This window comes from Scheffersomyces amazonensis, assembly GCF_036850825.1.
Source record: "Scheffersomyces amazonensis strain UFMG-HMD-26.3 chromosome Unknown RJT21scaffold_2, whole genome shotgun sequence".
NCBI lineage: Eukaryota > Fungi > Ascomycota > Pichiomycetes > Serinales > Debaryomycetaceae > Scheffersomyces > Scheffersomyces amazonensis.
Window position 1 is genome coordinate 2,446,510 of NW_027042742.1, and position 21,027 is coordinate 2,467,536.

The following is a 21,027-nucleotide window of genomic DNA, read 5'->3' on the forward strand; positions in this document are numbered from 1 at the left end:
GGTTGTGTATTAACTGAATTAACTGTCTTAACTATTACTATTACTATGTTAACTGTACCTCTTTTCTTGCAATTTGCAGCATCTAACAATGAGTCGTGCGCTTCCTCAAAGACACCCCGACACTTTTCAATCCCACCAAAGAAAAACAACGATTGATCTCTCCAGTTGAGATTTGTGAACCGTGTCAATTTGGTACCATTAAATATAACCAAACAATTACAAAATTAAATTATGAAATTGGACGTAGTTAAACAATTCTCAACTCGATCCGATCGAGTTAAAGGAATTGATTTTCATCCAACTGAGCCATGGATTTTAACTACTTTATATAATGGGAAAATTGAAATTTGGTCTTATGCAACAAATACATTAGTTAAATCAATTCAAGTAACTGAATTACCCGTTAGAACTGGGAAATTTATTGCTAGAAAAAATTGGATTGTTGTTGGAGCTGATGATTATCAAATTAGAGTTTATAATTATAATACTGGAGAAAAGATTACTCAATTTGAAGCTCATCCTGATTATATTAGAAGTGTTGCAGTTCATCCAACAAAACCTTATATTTTAACATCTTCTGATGATTTAACAATTAAATTATGGAATTGGGATAATAATTGGAAAGTTGAACAAGTATTTGAAGGTCATCAACATTATGTTATGAGTGTTAATTTTAATCCAAAAGATCCTAATACTTTTGCATCTGCTTGTTTAGATAGAACAGTTAAAATTTGGTCTTTAGGTTCTTCAGTACCAAATTTTACTTTAGTAACTCATGATGCAAAAGGGGTAAATTATGTTGATTATTATCCTCAAGCTGATAAACCTTATTTAATTACTAGTTCTGATGATAAAACAATAAAAATTTGGGATTATCAAACAAAATCTTGTGTAGCAACATTAGAAGGTCATTTAGCTAATGTTTCATTTGCAGTATTTCATCCAGAATTACCATTAATTATTTCTGGTTCTGAAGATGGAACTATAAGATTTTGGAATTCAAATACTTTTAAATTAGAAAAATCAATTAATTATAGTTTAGAAAGAGTATGGTGTGTAAGTTTATTACCAAAATCAAATTTAATTTCTTGTGGATTTGATTCAGGTTTTGTTATAATTAAATTAGGTAATGAAGAACCATTATTTTCAATGGATTCAAATAATAAACTTATTTATGCCAAAAATTCTGAAGTTTATCAATCAATTATTAAACCAACTTCAACTGAAGGTTTAAAAGATGGTGAACAATTATCTTTACAACAAAGAGAATTAGGTAATATTGAAATATATCCTCAATCTTTAACTCATTCACCAAATGGTAGATATGCAACAGTTTGTGGTGATGGTGAATATATTATTTATACATCATTAGCTTGGAGATCAAAAACTTATGGTAAATCATTAGATTTTGTCTGGAATACATCTGATTTATCAAATAATTCATCTTATGCAATTAGAGAATCACAATTATCGGTTAAAATTTTTAAAAATTTTCAAGAATATTTAACAATTGATCTTATTTATCAAGCTGATAAATTATTTGCTGGAGCTTTATTAGGTATTAAACTGGAAGGTTGTATATCATTTTATGATTGGGAACATGGAGTATTAGTTAGAAGAGTTGATTTGGAAGATGAAATTCAAGATGTTATTTGGTCAGATAATGGAGAATTAGTTTCAATTATAACTTCATCAAGTTTAGGTGAAGGATCATCAGGATCCAAAAAGACTGATGAAACTTATCTTTTAAATTATAATCATGAATTATTTGAAGAATCTTATAATAAAGGAGAAATTGATGCCGAAGAAGGAGCAGAATCATCATTTGAAGTTTTATATACTTTACCAACTTCAGAACCAATTTTATCAGGAAAATTTATTGGAGATGTATTTATTTATACAACTGCATCAACTAATAGATTAAATTATTTTGTTGGAGGTGAAGTTATAAATTTAGGACATTTTGATCATAAATATTATATAATTGGTTATAAAGCTCAAGATGGGAAATTATATTTAATTGATAAATCATTTAATGTAATTTCATGGTATGTTAATTCAGAAGTATTAGAATTACAAACTTTAGTTATGAGAGGTGATCTTGAACAATATGCAACAAAACAAATTATTGATCAAGAATTAGGAGAAGAAATTCCTGATTTATCATCAGTATCAATTGAAAATATTTCTGAAGAATATTCCAATTTAATTTCAACTTTTAGTAAGACTGAATTAAATCAATTATCAAGATTTTTTGAAAAATTAGGTTATTTAACATTATCATATGCTTTATCACAAGATTTTGATTCGAAATTTCAAATTTCTCTTACTACTGGTAATTTAAATCAAGCATATGATTTACTTTCTAAAAGTCAAATTGAAAATCCTTCAACTTCATTAGGTAATTCAAGTAAATGGAAAAAACTTGGAGATTTAGCATTATCTTCATGGAATATAAAACTTGCACAAGATTGTTTTTGGTTAGCTAATGATTATTCATCATTATTATTATTATTATCATCATCAAATAATCAAAAACAACTTGAAAAATTAGCTCAAGAATGTGAAATAAAGGGGAAATATAATTTAGCATTTCAAGCATGGTGGTTAACTGGTAATAAAGAAAAAACTTTAGAATTATTAGTTAAAAGTGAAAGATATACTGAAGCTGCATTCTTTGGAGCTAATTATTCTGTTAATGATGAAAAAGTTCAGGAAACTGTTGAATTATGGAAGAAGAAATTAATTACCAATAATAAGCAAACAGTAAGTGATAGATTGATAGATAATTTTTCTAATTTACAAATTGAATCGAATGGTAATGGTCCATTAATTGATCTTGAAGAATCTGAAGAGCCAGTGGCGAATGGAGTTGAAGAAGAAGAAGAAGAACCTGTTGAAGAAGAAGAAGAACCTGTTGAAGAAGACTCTAAAGATGAGTAGAGTCCTTCATTCCAAAAATCATTTTTATAGTTTATTTCTCATATACATCAATTTAAAATAAGTTACCTATAGTAAAAGAGGTCTCTATGTACAATTAAAATATTTCGTTAACATCGTATCTACTATCATGTTTCTTATCAGAACCTACAAAGTATAATATTTCAGCACTTTCATTAGGAGTCCACATATTAACTTCATTAAAAACTTTATAAAGTTTCTTCTTATAAGAATTAAGTTCTGGATCATTAATATTAATTCCATTAATTTTTACAACGAATTTTGAATGAGGTTTTAATGTATTACATACCACCATTAATGAAGCATCAGCAAGATCAATTCCTGATTTATTATATTTATCAGATATACGATTTATTGGAGCATTAGATGCAATTCTTTGATGGGGTCTAGTAATAGTATGACTATAAAATCCACCAGCTTGAATAAATGGTTTACCTAAATCAGATAATATAACATCAGGTCTATAATCAATTGTTTTTAATAATTTATTAGCAATTTGTTTCTTCTTAGTTAAACTTTGATCATCCCAAGTAGTATTTATTCTATTTAATGATGAATTAATTAATTGAACTTCATGTTCTAGTAATGATTCATTTAATTCTTTATAATAATATGAATTCTCAGAATCTTCTCGAACTATTCCAGTTTTAAGAATATCTCGTAAGGCAATCTCTTTAAAATGATTTAAAATATTTTCATGAGATAATTTTGAATATATATTACCTTGAATTGATGATATACCAGGAGGTGGAGTTCCATATAATAAATCAAATCCAACTATATGACATTTATTATGAAAATGTTCTTCATCTAAATCATGAAATTGAAGTAGTCGTTTTTTAGCATAATCTGTCCAATTCCCGGGCATAAATCCTAAATCAAGAACTTTTCGAACACTCCTATTAAATATATTAAACTGTTTATCTATACGAGAAATATCAGTAAGAGTCCAATAATTCAGATTATCAAGTATTTGCTGTCGTTTGGAGTAATGTGGATCATTTATATCTTCAACAATTCCACTACTGGCTGCTAATGAAGCAGATCCCGAAAAGTTTCGGACTAGATTTCGAGGTAGTATAAGCCCATACCTTAGTACTTTAGATATGTACATCTTAAATAAAAGCTTAATGTTTTGCTACCTGAGCTTAGCTTAATTATATATATATATATATATATTGATACACGTATTGCAACCACCCCATATTGATTATGATATTGATGATATTTACGCGAGCATAATGTCGTATAGATATGGTGGGCGACATCTCATAGTTTAAAATGAGACATTATCTATTTTTGTGTCTTTGTTTATGTTTATGTCTTTGTTTTATGTTCTAGGGCTCCATCCCTAACCCCCTAATGTTTGCGCGTGACTGAAAAGTTTCATAAATTTTTTTTTACGGTGCGCATTTGCCAGAGCTCTGCCCAGTACTAAATTTTTTTTCTAATATAATATAATTTATTTATATTGATATATACTTTTTTGATCTTTATCCTCGTCGAATCAATTTAATTTACCAAATACCTTTGGGAGACGATCTTAATTAGCAGTAATGTCTAAAATCACCAGTTCCCACGTTCGTGAAAACGTTAAGAAATTATTGGAATTCTCTACCGAAACCAAAAAGAGAAACTTCTTAGAAACCGTTGAATTACAAGTCGGTTTAAAGAACTATGATCCTCAAAGAGATAAACGTTTCTCTGGTTCTTTAAAATTACCTCAAGTTCCAAGACCAAACATGACCATTTGTATTTTTGGTGATGCTTTTGATGTTGATAGAGCTAAATCTATTGGTGCTGAAGCCATGTCCGTTGATGACTTGAAAAAATTAAACAAGAATAAGAAATTAATTAAGAAATTAGCTAAGAAATATAATGCTTTCGTTGCTTCTGAAGTCTTAATTAAACAAATCCCAAGATTGTTAGGTCCAACTTTATCTAAGGCTGGTAAGTTCCCAACTCCAGTTTCTCACAATGATGATTTATATGGTAAAGTTCAAGATGTTAAATCTACCATTAAGTTCCAATTAAAGAAAGTTTTATGTTTAGCTGTCGCTGTTGGTAACGTTGAAATGGAAGAAGATATCTTAGTTAACCAAATTATGATGTCTGCTAACTTTTTAGTTTCTTTATTAAAGAAGAACTGGCAAAATGTTGGTTCCTTAGTTATTAAATCAACTATGGGTCCATCATTCAGAATTTACTAAGCAATTTACTCTTGTAATTTTAGTAGGTTAATAGGTTAGAATATTAATATATTATTAAATTTCTGATTTAAAAAGAAAATAATATCATTACGATTGTAGATTTAAGTAATTTATAATTTATAATTTTATATGAATGCTATATATATAAATGAACATGAACTAATAACCAACAACCCTTATCTTTTTCTCTTGTTTCTTATTCTTTTTATTATGCTTCTTATTACCACTTTCAGCAGATTTCTTATGAAATGGTGTATTAAATTTACCTTCAACAACATTCATTTTAAAGAATTCTCGATCTAAATCATCACCGGCACTTTCTAATGCAGCTTGTTTACCTCCGTAAAATAATGTCTTGGCTCCACCTTCAATCTTTCCATCATCTGTTTTAGTTTCAATTCCACCAATATGCATTGAAAAATTTAATTTAGATAAATCATTAGCTAAATCAAATTCATCAATCGGTATAGATTTATCATGAAGAGCTTGTAATATTTGTTTTTGTCTAGTTTCTGGTAAACTATGTAAACCATAAATATCTTTATTAAATTCTCTACTGTCTTGTAAATTTGGTAAATCCCATTCTTCTTCATCAATTGCAATAGGTGGAGGATTAATAAATAATAATTTACCATTAACATAATCCTTTAAAATATATCTTGCAGCACGAGGTTCATCAGCAGATCCAAACCCTTGAGTCATATAACCTCTGGCTCTTGCATATGCATTTAATAATTCTCGAGCAGTTGGATATTCACCATTACCACCATCTTCTATTTTTTGAATTGGAATATGTATACCATAAACTGCTTCAAGATAATATTTTGGAATTCTTTGACATACTAATGCAACAGGTGGAATATGTTCTCTTAATTGATCAATTGGTAAAACACCATTACAAACTAATTCACCATTTGTATAAGCAAAATTTGGAAATACTAAACCAGGACAATCACATAATACAACATCTTGAGATAAATTAATAGTTTGAAAATGTTTTGTTTTACCTGGTGTTGCTGATACAGAAACTTTCTTAGATCCTACTAATGCATTAATTGTTGATGATTTACCAACATTTGGATAACCTACTAAACCTATTTGTAATTTTCTATCTGGATAATCTGGATTTTGTTCAAATTCAGGTGCTTCTGTTAAGAATAATTCTTCTAATTCTTCAATTTTTAAGATTCTTATAGATTCATTAGTTTCATCATCATCTTCTTCTTCTTCTTCTTCATCTTCATCTTCTTCAACTTGTTCAGAACTCACTCCATACTCTAACTCTTCCTTTTCCTTTTCTAATAATTCATTGGCTTTTGCAGCTGAAAAGAATACATAGTTAATATTTCTTAATTTAAAATATTCGGCCCATGCAAGTCTTTGATTTCTATTTAATAAATCAGATTTATTCACTAATAATAAATTCTTTTTAGTATGACCCGATTCTGGATCACTTAAATCATTTACATATTTTTCTAAATCAACTGAACGAAAGAATAATGGATTTCTTGCATCAACAATTTGTACAACAAGATCACATCTTTCTACAACTCTCCATAATTGTCTCCAAACTTCTAAATTTCTTTCAAAAGGTGTTAATAATAAATCATTACTTTCAGTTAAAGCAGCTAAATCTCTTCTCCAATCTAAGAATGATAAATTTTCTTGTCTTTCAATTTGAAGTTTTGATTGTTCTTTACTCCATTTTGGTCTTCTAGGAATTGTTAATCTATTTTCAAATAATTGATGTTTCTTACGCATTTCAATCATTTCATCTGCAGTTAATAATCCATTTTGATTTACAATAGATGTATTACCTACTTTAATAATTTTAACTTGTTGAGATTTTTCAGCTGTAAAATCAGTATCTGCTAATTGAGCAGTATTTAAAAATTCATCTAAAGAATTTTCTTGAGTAACTGATCTAAGTTTAACCCAGTTAGCTTCCTTTTTATCAGTAGTAAATCTCATTTCTCCATCTGGTAAAAATTCAATTTGATTTTCCATTCTTCTTTGATTTGCAATCGATCTACCTAATCCTATAAGATTCTTATTTTTATGGTGAACAGGTTTTGGTCCTTTTGGAGCCTTCCATTTCTTTTGCTCAGGGTGAAGAGCTCCCTTATTCTCACCACTCATGATACTTTATATATGTTATTTATAGTAAATTATCAAAAGTTAAGCAGTAAATATCCTTCTTGTCTTATTAAGCATTATTAAATAAAAAACTACCGATGCCTCTAAAGAAAAAAAAATATTCGATATTGTCGCGTGACTCCGCACATGACTTTATCTAACCAAAATCTACAAGATTAATACAATAATTAATATTAACTAGTACTAATTAGACTACTAGTACTAATTAGACTATTAGTACTAATTGGACAAAAAATATATAATTAAAATATGTTATTATGAACAGTCGGTCTTATATAAAGAATGACGTAATTAAATACATCATTAATCTAACAAATATTAAGTGAAAGAGAGAGGGAAATTACATATGTCATGGTAAAAGCAGTCTATGTTTAACCATTTTAAGTAACTAAATGTATTGAGATAACCATTTAAAACCTTCACTATAACCAGATCTCATGACCACTGAAACCATATAAACTTCAATTGGTCTAGTACCTTCAGTTAATTTTCCAGTATCTTTACCAGTAGTATTATATAAACCTAAAGCAGATTTTAATTCCATTTCTCCAACAGCAGTAGGAACATCAATCTTATTACCTAAGATTAAAAATGGAACATGACTTAATTCTTCAATTTTAAATAAGGATTCTAATTCAGCCTTTGATTCAGCAAATCTTTCTGGATCAGCAGCATCAACTAAGAATACAATACCATTAACTTCAGGAAAATAATCTTTCCATAAACGACGAGCTTGTTGATGTCCACCTAAATCAAAAGTTGTAAATCTAACAGATCCTATAGCTAATTCTTCAGATGTTGGATGTAAAGTTGGTTGTAAAGTGGCTAATCTATCATTTTTTAACATATGTAAAAGAGTGGTCTTACCGGCATTATCTAAACCTAAGAATAACAATTTGGCATGTTTATTCCATAATCCTAAAGATGATAAAACATCTTGGACTAAAATAGTAATATTTTGTTAGTAAAAAGATAATCTTCATTAAATTATCAAAATTATATTTTATATCCAGTTATATCTAATTGTGTGCTGTATTGTACCGTAAAGGATTTCAGCCTATACGATGAACAAAATTCACATTCAAAACTTAATATAAAATATATCATGATTAAATAATACTTACACCAATCAATAATCCACATAGCTAAGTTTTAGTCACGAGTAAATGAAATGACAATGAATAATAAGATCAATCCTGAGATGATGCTTATCAAGGTTGGCTTCGGTTTTTCATTGATTCGCTGTATGAAAGATATCTCCAAAGTGCTCCTAAGTTTGGGTTTGACACGCACCCTGAACATTGAAATTTTCGACTGAGTGGGCTCACCAACCATCTTGTGCAGGAAGGGTTCCAATTATTGGAAGAGTTCCCTTTATGTTCGTATAAATATAGAACTATTGGACAAATTATTTATGTAATTGTATAGAAGTATAATAGGCTATTATAACGAAATTAGTTGATTGTAGAAAGAGTTTCAAACATTTGTTGGGTATTGTATCATTATAGAGTGTTTGCCATACTTTTTTGGAAAGACAATGTCAAATTTTGCTAATATTGCTTAAAACATTCAATAGATATTTAATGCTAGACATATAATACTCCAGAATTTGAAGATGTTCCTGGTAGAGTTTGCTATAATAATTAGGCTCATTTGGTTATTTATTAGCCATCATTTATACGAATATGCCAGATGGATGCAAAACTCAAACTATTTGGAATGCTTCTAAAGTAAAATATACAAGCACTAGAGTAAGATAACTTTTAATGGGCTGTAGCTTCTATAAGAGTAGTAAAATAAATAGTATATGAATTATAGTGTAAAATTTTGCATCCGAGATTTCAGAACAGTTTTCCATTTGTTTGAGATCCCCCAAATAAGCAGAAAAATGCCTTAGCAGTTCATGTGAAGCTGAAACCGATGAATATATGTCAATAAACCAAATGATTACACCTGGTGATATGTCACTATGTATCTGTCTACATTTAAGTAATTTGAAACTCGGTGTCATGAGATAGACAAGTAATTAATAAATTAAAATTAATAATCATGGAATACGCCTCACGGCACACAAAATCTTACAATATAAATTACAAGCATGGGAAGGCTAACACCTCATTCTTTACCATTAATTTGGAAAATAAGTCCGTTTCAAGCTGCCTAAGTAAAGCTATTTGGGAACATATTTACAATTTACTCCCACATCCGTACGCCTGTAAGGATGTGTATCTACTAACCAACAAAAATTTTAAGCGAACCTCTTAATTACCATAATTAAGCTTAATTTCAGATAAACTTTTTTTTGTCTAATCTCTCCCCACTTGCTCCCTAACACCCCACTGGCACATTAATTAACTAGTCACTTAAATATAAATAGAAATAATGTACCATTAGTTTATATAAAAATTTATAGTTTAATTCCTTTGACAACGGTTTTCTTTTCAGATATTTGATACTTCGGTATTTCTTTATATTCGTAACTGTTACATTTCATAAATAAATATCGTTTACATACGCACTTAATTAAATTATAGTCAAATAACAATAATAACAATAATAACAACAAACATTATATAAATCTTCACTATGCAAGATAATACGAATAATAACTCAAATTCTAATGATAGTATAGGGCCAAATGATGAGATCCCCACGATCCTAGATAATCATACCAATAATAACATAAATCATTCTAATAATAATAATAATCCTAATATAGGACTAAGTACGTTTCCTACCATCCATAAAAATATATCTACATCAAATATAATTTTAAATGGTCCTGGAATTAATCAACACCCTCATGGAAGGAGGAATACTACATTATCATTACACCCATCTGTAGTATCATCAGTCATTCCAGTCACTATTAAACCATCAGTAAACAGAACCAGATCAGTATCATCATCACTATTTCCATCTATATCAGCTCAAAATCAACCACAAAATGATATGGAATTATCGAATATACCAGATACATCTAGAAATCATTCTAATTCTATTAATTCAATAGCATCTGTAGAATCAACTAATTCCGTCACATTAAACAATATCATTAAACAAGATGCAAATCCTTATTATAAACATTTCCGTCCTTCAATATATAATAAGTATGGTAAAGTCAAACTTATTGATGATATTGATATTGAAAAGCAATTAATTATAAGTGCAGGAGGTAAAAGAGAATATTTAATGGGATTTATACTTAAACTTCTTTTCTTAACATTGATTGTTATAGGATCTGCAGTATTAATCTTTTATGCTCTATAAACTTATAATTATGATATGGATACGGTAGTATGGTAGTGGTTGGTTGTTTTATTTTATTATATTATATTATATTATATTTTATTTTATTTCCTTTGTTTTCATTTTTAGTAGATACATTGATTGATAGACTCCTTTTGTTAGGTTCCCAGTATTTGTAGATGTTATATAGAGTCCTATATACATTATGGCTTGTAGTAGTTTGATTTTATCGCAGTAGATTTTGTATTAGAAAATATGTGAGATTACTAACAAAAATTATCTCTACTAAATATTTTAAGGGGATCCTCTCCACCGCCATGCTATTAGCACGGACATTACTAAAAGCCCACAAGGGTAAGTATTTGGTTCTAGTGTCCAAAAGATTAAGTTCGAATGGGACTAAGAAGTTTCCTAACTCTGATAAGTCCAAGTCCGATAATAATAAGATTAATGAAAATAATGACAATGACAATGACAATAATGACCCCAATAATAATTCAGCTTTGGTAGAACGATTTACTCAAATACTTGAACAAAAAATAGCTTCAGATTCATTTACTAATAATAAATCCATGATGGATTCAGATCCTAAATTAAAGGAATTATATCAAAAGTATAGTTATGAGAAAGATACTCCTAGTATTAGTATTGCAAAATCATATATAAAGAGTGAACCATTACTTAAATTAAATAAACATGCCAGGGATATATATGAATCTGTACCATGGAAAGGAACTGAAAATACTCATGATGCTAATTTAAGAATGATAGTTGATCTGAAACCACGAGCTAAATCTTTACCTCAAAAGGGTAATCAAAATAGAATAATGACTCCTCCAGTATCATTTAAAGATAAAGTAATTAATGCAAAAGAATCTTCAATGGATTATAAATTAAAAAAAGAACAAGAAAAGAATGGTATACCTGAATCTGATAATTTTAGAGAATTATATAAGGAAAGATTATTAGGACCATCTATGTTAATTAATACTAATAGTCCAAGTACAACAATTGATTTAGTTAATAATTTAGCCAGTAATAAAATTAATGCTGCTATAAATCAAGCTACAGGACAATTTGATTCACCAGAAATGATTCATGTAAGAGGTAAACCATTAGATATTCAACATTTAAAAAATTGTACTGATTCAAATTATTTTATGAATCAAGTATTAAATAAACAAGAAGTATTACCTCCATGGATTGAATCACAACAAACAATAAACAATAGTATTAAACAATTTCGAGAACAAATTGATGAACTTTGGTTTAAATGGATTATAAATAAATCACCTATTGCTTCAACAATAGATCGATCAATTAATCTTGAAACCATTATAAATGCTTTTAATTTTAAATTACCAGAATTAATATTTAATCGAACAAATTTAACAAGTTCAGATTTAAATTTTTTAAATGAAAAACTTCGACTTATAAATGTATCTATTAGAAATTATAATTTACAAAGTCCTTCATCTCATTTACATAAATTTAAATTAATTGAATCACAAGAATTAAAGGATTCATATAAGAGAAGTCTTAAGAAATTTCCTGAGAATATTCAAATTTGGTTTGATAGAAATAAAGGTCCTCAATCTATAACAATGATTAAAAAGAAATCTTCATCAATTGGATTATTAAATTTATTTGGTGAAGATTCCACTTATGGAACTTCTTCATCATTAATTTCAACTCCATTACTTGTAAATAAATCTAATGTTGATAATAAACTTCATATATGGAAAGCAATTAAAGATATATTTAAATAATTTTAAATCTTATTATTAATTGATATTTTCTATATTTAATGCTATTAATGATTATATAAATAAAATTCTAAATACAATTAAACCAATTACTAATACAAGTAAATCTAATTGCCAATTCTTTAAAATTTGATAAATTAATCCTTTCTTATAAGAATTATTTGATGTTGTTTCTTCAAGATTTTTCCAAAATGATTTACTTGTTTCTTGTCTAGAAAATTTACTTAAAACTCTTGTATAACCATTTTGTCCTAATTTAATTTTAATTTTAGGATCAATTTCATTATAATATCTAATCATAATTTTAGCCCATTTTTCATAATCTGGTTCTTCAGTATAACCAGTTGCTTCATTTTCATTATTAATATTTTCATTATAATTAACAACTGATTCTATTGGTCCTCCATTATTTACACATAATACAGGAGTTTTAAAAAGCATACTTTCAACTGGAACAATTCCAAAATGTTCAAATGATGGAGTATATAATAAAAGTTCAGCTTGTTTAATTAATGAAGATTTTAATGAAGATTTAATTGATGGTAAAAATAATACATCTGTAGCTGGTGGCATAATAATTAATTTACCTCTAATTGTAAAACTAGTTAATTTTAAATTTTCACATAAATTTGTTAATTCATTAAGATATTCAACATTTTCTGCAATTCTTGAATCATAACCTCCAGCAATTACTAATCTTGGTTTAGTAAGTCCTCGAAGTAATTTACTTGATTTTGCAAATGATTTAATGGCTAATTCAATATTCTTTTTCCTTTCAAATCTATTAATTGATAAAAAGTATTTATTACCATTAAAAAATGTCTTTACTTCTTTATCAGAAATTTCATCTTCAATTATTTCTGTATCAACACATGGATAAATTACTCCTGGTTCTATATAATTTAAATTTTTAAAAGTTTTATGAAATATTCCCTTTGTAAAATTTGAATTTACAACAATTCTATCACTAAATCCGGTGGTCCATTCTTCAATTGTATCAAATGGAACTCTATACAATGTCTTTAATAAACCACCTCTTTTAGATAATAATTGATCAGGAAAATGACAATAAAATAATACTTGACATTTATCTTCACTAAAATGACTTAATAATGGTATACAAAATGATAATTGATCAACTATAAAATAATCATATTCTTTAATCTTACCTGAAATAATTAATCGAATAGTTAAATAAAATTGTCTTAAAATTGCAAAGAAAATATGTAACTTTTTAAATATATTAGTTGGTAAAAAATCTCCATATACTTCAACTGCTAATTGTCCACTACTAACTTCTTCAAAACAATGAGTTTTATCACAATGTGATGTAAAGATTATAATTTCATTACCGAGATCTTGAAGTCCAACTGCTGCATCTACCACTAATCTTTCTGCTCCTCCTATTCCAAGATCAGGATGAATGAATGCAATTTTCTTAGTCTTCTTCAATTCCGAATCGGTCATATTATACTAGGTTTACTTATGCACTTGTTCTTGTTCTTGTACTGCTTCTTGTACTTGTTCTTGTTCCAGTTCCTCGTGGTTTTAGTTAAAAAATGCAAATGTCGCTGCGGGCCAAGTATCGCAAAATTTTGCGTCTACTGATTAATTTACTGCTAAGTGAATTTATCATATACATAAATATATTTTACATAGTTACTAATACTTAATGAGATTTTTGCAGTTCTAAAAGTTTACGAGACTGTTCTTCTCTATCGAGTTTCTTCTTTAATTTCTCAGCTTTTCTATCAAATTTTGTATCTATTGGATTAAATCCAGCTTCTTCCGATCCCCAAACTGCCCAATCTGGAGTTTCAGTTACATAATCTAAATCAACAAAATCTTTACCACTTTCTAATAATTCAAAGAATTTGGTATAATCTATATGAGTATGCCATTTATTATTAATTTTAAATTTAGTATCAGCCATTAAAATACAACATGAATGAGCATGTTCAGCTGCAATATCATAATTAAGACCTCTTGATTGTAATTCCTTTGATAAACTTATAACAAATTCTTTACATTCTTCATAAAATGGAATATTTTGCATTGTTAATGGATTACCATTAGCATTAGATGAACCACAAAATGTAGCTCCTTTAATTTCAATTTGTGATGGTAAAGCTCTTGCAACCATATCTGCATAACTTTCAATATCTGACATATTAAATCCTTTAACTAATGTTAAACGGAAAACTGTACGTTGATGCTTTTGAGTTGTTCTTAAAATATCAAGACATGACATTAATCTTTCCCAGAAATCACTATTTAAAGGACGATCAACTTTCTTTAAATCTTGTCTTGTTGGTGCATCAATACTAACATATAATTGTGTTACTCTATTTAATTTGGCTAAATGATCTGGATGTTGAGCATTACAAACTAAAAATGATGAAATATGTTGTTTATGTAACATTCCAACAAATTCATTAATATGAGGATAAAAAATTGGTTCTCCTACAAGTGATAATGCACAATGTTTAACTTGAAAAGCTTCTTGAAATCTATCCATTTGAATACCAGGAACTCCTCTCATTTGTTTAATTTTTTGATAATGTCCTGCCAAGGCTCCTTCAAATACTTTTTCAGGAGGATCAACTTCCCATCTCCAATTCAGTTTTGCAACTGGATTTGTACCATGACGCCAACAGAAAACACATTTATTAGAACAAGCTAATGATGGAGTAGTTTCCATACATAAATGGGATTTAATACCATAAAATGCAAATTTATAACATGAACCTCTACCTCTTAAAGCACTTTTAGTCCATCTACAAATTTTAACCCCTGAATGTGATCCAACTATAGTATACCCTTGTTTAGTTAATGATTTATAAGTAGGAGAATCTTTGGCTACCATTTGTTTTACTTCTTCTTTACCTAATAAGCCTCTAGTACCTGACTTTCTTATTATATCTCCCATATCTTCAACATCAACTAAAGTATCACCATCATCAGTGACTTCTTCATCTTCTTCTTTATCACTATCATCAACATCATCATTTTCATCAATATAGAATGGTTCATCATCGCTTAGTAATTGAGCAAAATTTTGAATCCACTCTTGAGCTTTAGGTTCTCCCTCATATTTCATACAAACTTCACCTACTGGGAATAATCTTCTTCCACCTAATTTACCCATCCATCTATCAGCTAATTTAGCTTGATAACAAAATTTTTCACCTTTCCAAGATTCTGAATCTCCTAAACCTAATACTGCAAAACCTAATAAGGATTTCATAGAATATTTATCAACTCTGAAATCATTATAGGTTTCTTTAAGATGTTCAAGGAAATAATCGATTGGTGAATCTGTTTCATAAGATGGTAAAACTAATAAATAAATATTCTTAGTACTTCCATTATCTGGAGTCTTCAAGAAATATTCTTCAAGATCATCAACATCATCATCTAAACTTAATAATTTTGGTTCATTCAGTAATCCTTCTAAACTCAAAAGTTTTTCTTGTAAACTTTTAGCTACTCTTTGAGAAGATCCAGTTAAGGTAGTATAGAAAATATAAATTTGTGATTCAAGTAAATTAACTACTGATTTAGTTAATGATGCTTCCTTATTATTTGTAATAATTGGTTTAGAAGCCTTTATAACTTTAGGTGATCTTTTTGCTCTTGTTCTGATCGGTTGAGGTATATTAGAACTTTTCACAGGGGTATATGAAGATGTGAAATCTATAGCATAAATTGGTGACTCTACTTCCGAAGTTGATTTGGTTTCTTGAGTAGTTTTAGTATCTGAAATATTGGAACTTTGCTCATACTTATATATACCGGCAAAAACAGTAGCTGCAAAAATTACAGACCAACGGCCTCCTGAAAGTAAGTAGAATAAACTGCAAACTATGAATATTACACCTCCTATCATTGCTGGTTATCCCTTTACTATCAACAACTTTGCTTACTTATGGAGCTCTACTATTTGTGAAAAAAAAAATTCCCCAAAAAAAATATAATGGCTGCGATGTTGCTTCCATACAGGAACCTAATTACATAATACATTACAAATTTTTATATATTCCTAATTAAGTAACACAACCAACTATAACGGTTGCAAATATAGTATTACTTGAACTCTTCTTAAATCATGTATATAGTTGCGTGCTTGGTACGGTCATGGCAATTGATTAGGGTAACTATAGAATTGCAATTATTATAGTACTATTTCTAGTTTCCCGCTACGTCTCGCAAAGACTAGGTTGCAAAAAATACTCTTGATGTAACATGTTAGCAAAGGTCTTTTAATTAGTTTAGGTACTTAAATACTGCGCTATAGAGAAGTCTAGAACTTTTATATAACGTCATTCACTTTGCTGCAAAAATAATTTAATTGGGAAATCAGAGGCGGTTGCAGAAGTTGCTGCAAAAAAAATTCAAAATTAGGAAACGATAAGATATGGAGCCTCATAGTATTGGGTTACCCCAGAAGATTCCAATTCCCCATAAATACCATCGATTAACTTTCCTCTTCATTTTTCCTCTCTCATATATCATCTTCTTCCTTATCTAACAATGGCTACCAATACTACTACCAATATTTCATCAATTGAAAGCTACCTCATAGAGACAAAAAGTAATCTACCAACCATGGACAATTCTCTTGAAGATTTTGAAATGTCAGAGTGGATAAATCCTTCTAGTCCAGACTTAGTAAACTTCAATTCTTCTGATGATTCCTTTGAAAACTTTAAAGAAATTCATTTTCCAGAATTATCTGAACATAAGTTAATTGATAATAAATATAACTCTTTTGCAAATGATTTTACTGAATACATGAATCAAAATTCACAGCAAAATCAAGAAACTCAAACTATTGATCAATTGAAGTGTATTGCTCCTTCAAACTTTATTAAAACTTCCTATGGAAACAACTTCCAACTGACAGATGCAATACATACTATTGCTGAAGCTCTCGTAGATGAGATTTGTAATATCGATAAGCAGAAGGAAAAAGTAGATATCTATTCTGCTAATGCTAAACATAACATATTTAATCCTCAAGATATATTTAGTAATGACGATATTTTTAATATTATTGAAAATAAAGTAACATATCCAACAGACATGGACATCCTTCTAAGTACAGAAATTGGATTGGACCAACAGGTACTTTTTGATGATGACTTTAATAATGAATTCAAAATATTAGAGACAAATGATTTAATTTCATCTGCAATAGATTCTTCAACGAATTTAAAACAAAACGAACCTGATATTATTAAAGAAGAACACACTTTTGAAACTAAAAGTAAATCTCAAAAAGAAATCCAAAAGACTCAAACTTGTGGACACTTTACTATTGTTGACTCCACTTTTGTATCATTCAATGATAAGCCAGATGAACAAGTTGCTTGTCTTAGTTGTCAAAAGATTGAGTACAATAATTATACAGGACATATCTATAAGAAATGTACTGATCCAAGATATCTTATCAATTCAACTAAAGCTTCTGACAATATTAAATTCAAGACTCCTCAAAGATTAATTCAATCTAGAAGAGAAATTGCTAATGTATCATGTGCACACAGCAGAATAAGATATTATAGAACTATTGAAGCAATCAAAAATGCTATAACAAATATCATATATATTCCTAATGCTGATTTTGGTTCAAAAAATCCATACGAACCACAATACGTTAGAGTTGAACTTAATGAAAAAGGTGCTCGTATTCATGAATCAAATTCTGGATTATGTCCTTACTGTAAAGAAGTTAAGTTTTTACCATATAAGAATTCCAGCTATTTATCACATTTAACTTTAGAACATGGTGTATTTGCTTCAAGTTATTTAGTACCTGAAGGTCTTAATTATGGAATATATACTCAGAATGATATTCAAAGTTCTAATTGTTCAAATCAAAAGAAAGTTAAATACAATTCTAATACTAAAGATAAATCTGCTATTGCTTGTCCTTTATGTGGTGCACTCAGTGAAGCTAATTGTTGGAGTACCAAATCCAATCCACTTCTTAAATATTATAGACACTTCAAACAGGTTCATGCTAATGATGCTAGTGATACCAGTCGTATTGTTGATCAATATGCTCCTCTTAGAAAAAGAGGTAGAAAGATTAATCAACGTAGTGAAGATTTTAGTTGTCAAGATCAACCCTGTATCTCATGGTTAAATAATACCCAAGAAGATAAAATTGATCATGATATGATTAACAATTATCTTTATTCTCATCAACACTTAAACTTATCCAAGAATCTTACTTATTAGACACTATATAATTTCACTTGTATTTAATAATTATAATTATATATATATAATATATTCAATTCTCTCTTTTAACTCCAATTCGTGAATTCCGCACATCTGCAGTAGATTTGAAATTCACACCTATATCTATACCTGAATTATCATGTTGTTCTTGTAAATTTGAAGAATTAGCAAGATGTTGTTGATGTTGTTGTTGTATTTGTTGTTGTTGCTGAATTCTTTCATTCATATGTTGCTGCTGTAAAGATAAATAATCATCGTATTCCAAAACATCCTCAGGAGTTAGCTTTATTGATGTAGCGGGCCTTCTTAACATCTTTATTGCCTATATACTATATATACTGAGGCTCTATAAATCTTTAATTGTAGATCGTAAATGAGTTATGTTAAGACTGGAAAAAAGACATAGTACACCGAGCCTCACCTTTTGCTGGGGGGAGGGTTTTTTTAATGCTGAGGTTAGACTTCCACAAACGGAGTTGGTACCCAGTATAACTTATCTATTCTTACATAATTGTCGTGCCTTTTAATTAAGTATATTTATTGTGAGACTCACTATTTTGTTTTCATTATAGTGGTCGCATATCTATTTGGCATTGATAATTTACTTATAAGACCTTTCATCTCTTGACCCCCCCCTTCTCCTACACATCAACCTTCACACATTATCATCAACATATTCCCAACATCACCCTAAATAGATTATGTCCAAGACTTCGAGAGCACAACAAATAATCACATTAGATTCATTGCGTTCACTTAATAATTTATCGGATATTAATTCACCATTAACTGATTCTTCATCAACATCAACAACTACAACTACAACAGCTACAAATAAAAAGCCTATTATCTGGAAAGATTTGGGAGCTTTCTTGGATAAGAAGATAGAAATTAAGAGATCATCTCAATATTTAGATTCTCATTCCCTTATATCAAATTATACCCTTAATTCAATTCCTGATACTTCATTTTTATCAACTAATATCAAATATAAAATTTGTAAGTCTTGTAATAGACCCATTGGAGAAACAAGTTTATCAAATCATTATACCAAGTGTTTTGAATTAAAACAAAAGAGACAACAAGAAGCCTTAGCTGAAATTCGTGATAGTTCCAATAATAGTACTCTTAATAGTAGTAATAATAATTCAAATATGATTAATAAGAGAAAAAGAGGTAAACAATTTTTAGAAATTGAAACTTCATCAGTTGATTCATCAAGAAATTCTACTCCTGTTCCAAATACTCCATTGAATGGAGCAAATAATGGTTCTTCAGCTGCACCTGTTAAGCCTAAGAAGAAATATAAGAAATCACAAACTCAGAAGGAGAAAGAAGCCGCTAATGCAGCAGCAGCAGCTGCAGCTGCCGCTGCTGCTGCTAATGGTGGTACTAGTAATTCTGATTCACCAGCTGGTTCTGAGAAGAAGAAAAAGAAACAACCTAAACCAAGGGCAGTTGCAAAACCTAAGGGTCCAGTTGATGTTGAGAAACAATGTGGGGTACCTTTAGCATCAGGAGGATTTTGTGCACGTTCATTAACTTGTAAAACTCATCCTATGGGAGCTAAACGTGCTGTTCCAGGTAGAAGTGCTCCTTATGATGTTTTATTACAACAATATCAAAAGAGAAATCAAGCCAAAATTGCTGCAAACAATGCTTTGGCAGCTCAAAGAAGAGAAAATGCAGTATTTCATGGTGGACAAGATATTAATGGTGATGGTAATTTGAATTATAATAAAATCCTTGATCCTGATGAAGAAACTCATTTAGTATTAGAAGGATTATCAAAGAATAATCCAATACCATTAGAAAGAAAAATTATATTACCTGTTAGATATCGTCATAGATTTTTAGTTGGAAGAGAATTTTATGCTAATTCATTAATAAAATTACAACCTAATCAAGCTCAACATGCTAATAGTAGTGGGAATTCTAATGGAAGTGCCACATCTTCTAATGGAAGTAATGGTCCAGGAAGTGCAAATGAACAACAAACATTAGCCACTCAAGCTATTTCTGGATCAATTGGAGGTTTACAAGGTAGATGTGCATTAATTAATGTTGATGCAGCACCAATTACTAATTATGATTCTCCAAGTCAAACTTTTAGTTCAATACCGGGAGAAATTTATCAAGTTAGAGCTCCACTGAGAGCTATTGCAACTACTGCTCAATATAATATTCGTCAACAAGAAGTATTCCAGAAGCAATTATATCAATTACAACAAAAGCAACAACAAATGTTATTAATGAGACAAAGGCAACAACAAGCTCAAGGTCAACCTCAAGTCCAACAACAGAGTCAAGGACAACCTGTTCAAGCTCAATCTGGTCAACGTACAGGAGGACCTGTACCTTCTTAATTTTTATATTATGGTTCCATAAGTTTCAATTATTTTGTATTAATAATAATGTATGTATTCTATAAATCT

The 21,027-nt window shown here is 29.0% G+C and overlaps 12 protein-coding genes across 12 annotated transcripts; 6 read left to right on the forward strand and 6 right to left on the reverse strand. All coding sequences in view use genetic code 12, as the record gives it.

Moving 5' to 3' along the window:
- Positions 1-116: 116 nt before the first annotated feature.
- SEC27 (coatomer subunit beta') lies at positions 117-2,990 on the forward strand. Its single transcript, XM_064883932.1, has one exon. The coding sequence runs from the start codon at positions 232-234 to the stop codon at positions 2,941-2,943; it is 2,712 nt and encodes a 903-aa protein (XP_064740041.1). The 5' UTR covers positions 117-231; the 3' UTR covers positions 2,944-2,990.
- Positions 2,881-4,201, reverse strand: RJT21DRAFT_119443 (uncharacterized protein). Its single transcript, XM_064881402.1, has one exon. It carries the CDS (start codon positions 4,073-4,075, stop codon positions 3,038-3,040), a length of 1,038 nt encoding a protein of 345 aa, XP_064740042.1. The 5' UTR covers positions 4,076-4,201; the 3' UTR covers positions 2,881-3,037.
- Positions 4,202-4,242: 41 nt separating this feature from the next.
- RPL10A (60S ribosomal protein uL1) lies at positions 4,243-5,277 on the forward strand. The gene has a single exon (XM_064883934.1). It carries the CDS (start codon positions 4,518-4,520, stop codon positions 5,169-5,171), a length of 654 nt encoding a protein of 217 aa, XP_064740043.1. The 5' UTR covers positions 4,243-4,517; the 3' UTR covers positions 5,172-5,277.
- Position 5,278: 1 nt separating this feature from the next.
- Positions 5,279-7,372, reverse strand: RJT21DRAFT_26040 (putative GTPase). Its single transcript, XM_064883933.1, has one exon. The coding sequence runs from the start codon at positions 7,308-7,310 to the stop codon at positions 5,331-5,333; it is 1,980 nt and encodes a 659-aa protein (XP_064740044.1). The 5' UTR covers positions 7,311-7,372; the 3' UTR covers positions 5,279-5,330.
- A 141-nt stretch (positions 7,373-7,513) lies between these two features.
- SAR1 (Arf family GTPase) lies at positions 7,514-8,789 on the reverse strand. The gene is made up of 2 exons (XM_064883938.1): positions 8,453-8,789; positions 7,514-8,270 (listed from the first exon to the last, which is right to left on the reverse strand). The coding sequence occupies exons 1-2, from the start codon at positions 8,469-8,471 to the stop codon at positions 7,717-7,719; spliced, it is 573 nt and encodes a 190-aa protein (XP_064740045.1). The 5' UTR covers positions 8,472-8,789; the 3' UTR covers positions 7,514-7,716.
- An 838-nt stretch (positions 8,790-9,627) lies between these two features.
- On the forward strand, positions 9,628-10,838 carry RJT21DRAFT_26090 (uncharacterized protein). The gene has a single exon (XM_064883940.1). The coding sequence runs from the start codon at positions 9,915-9,917 to the stop codon at positions 10,596-10,598; it is 684 nt and encodes a 227-aa protein (XP_064740046.1). The 5' UTR covers positions 9,628-9,914; the 3' UTR covers positions 10,599-10,838.
- On the forward strand, positions 10,747-12,372 carry RJT21DRAFT_26054 (uncharacterized protein). Its single transcript, XM_064883935.1, has one exon. It carries the CDS (start codon positions 10,895-10,897, stop codon positions 12,344-12,346), a length of 1,452 nt encoding a protein of 483 aa, XP_064740047.1. The 5' UTR covers positions 10,747-10,894; the 3' UTR covers positions 12,347-12,372.
- Positions 12,372-13,939, reverse strand: ALG2 (GDP-Man:Man(1)GlcNAc(2)-PP-dolichol alpha-1,3-mannosyltransferase). The gene has a single exon (XM_064883937.1). The coding sequence runs from the start codon at positions 13,808-13,810 to the stop codon at positions 12,398-12,400; it is 1,413 nt and encodes a 470-aa protein (XP_064740048.1). The 5' UTR covers positions 13,811-13,939; the 3' UTR covers positions 12,372-12,397.
- A 1-nt stretch (position 13,940) lies between these two features.
- On the reverse strand, positions 13,941-16,304 carry RJT21DRAFT_26056 (putative tRNA 4-demethylwyosine synthase). The gene has a single exon (XM_064883936.1). The coding sequence runs from the start codon at positions 16,230-16,232 to the stop codon at positions 14,013-14,015; it is 2,220 nt and encodes a 739-aa protein (XP_064740049.1). The 5' UTR covers positions 16,233-16,304; the 3' UTR covers positions 13,941-14,012.
- A 134-nt stretch (positions 16,305-16,438) lies between these two features.
- On the forward strand, positions 16,439-18,682 carry RJT21DRAFT_119448 (DUF4451 domain-containing protein). Its single transcript, XM_064881403.1, has one exon. The coding sequence runs from the start codon at positions 16,877-16,879 to the stop codon at positions 18,587-18,589; it is 1,713 nt and encodes a 570-aa protein (XP_064740050.1). The 5' UTR covers positions 16,439-16,876; the 3' UTR covers positions 18,590-18,682.
- Positions 18,645-19,086, reverse strand: RJT21DRAFT_125779 (uncharacterized protein; the record flags this gene model as incomplete). Its single annotated transcript, XM_064882838.1, has 2 exons — positions 18,710-19,086; positions 18,645-18,685 (listed from the first exon to the last, which is right to left on the reverse strand). Exons 1-2 carry the CDS (start codon positions 18,903-18,905, stop codon positions 18,645-18,647), a joined length of 237 nt encoding a protein of 78 aa, XP_064740051.1. The 5' UTR covers positions 18,906-19,086.
- RJT21DRAFT_26097 (deubiquitination module subunit) lies at positions 19,077-20,993 on the forward strand. The gene has a single exon (XM_064883941.1). The coding sequence runs from the start codon at positions 19,294-19,296 to the stop codon at positions 20,956-20,958; it is 1,665 nt and encodes a 554-aa protein (XP_064740052.1). The 5' UTR covers positions 19,077-19,293; the 3' UTR covers positions 20,959-20,993.
- Positions 20,994-21,027: the final 34 nt, after the last annotated feature.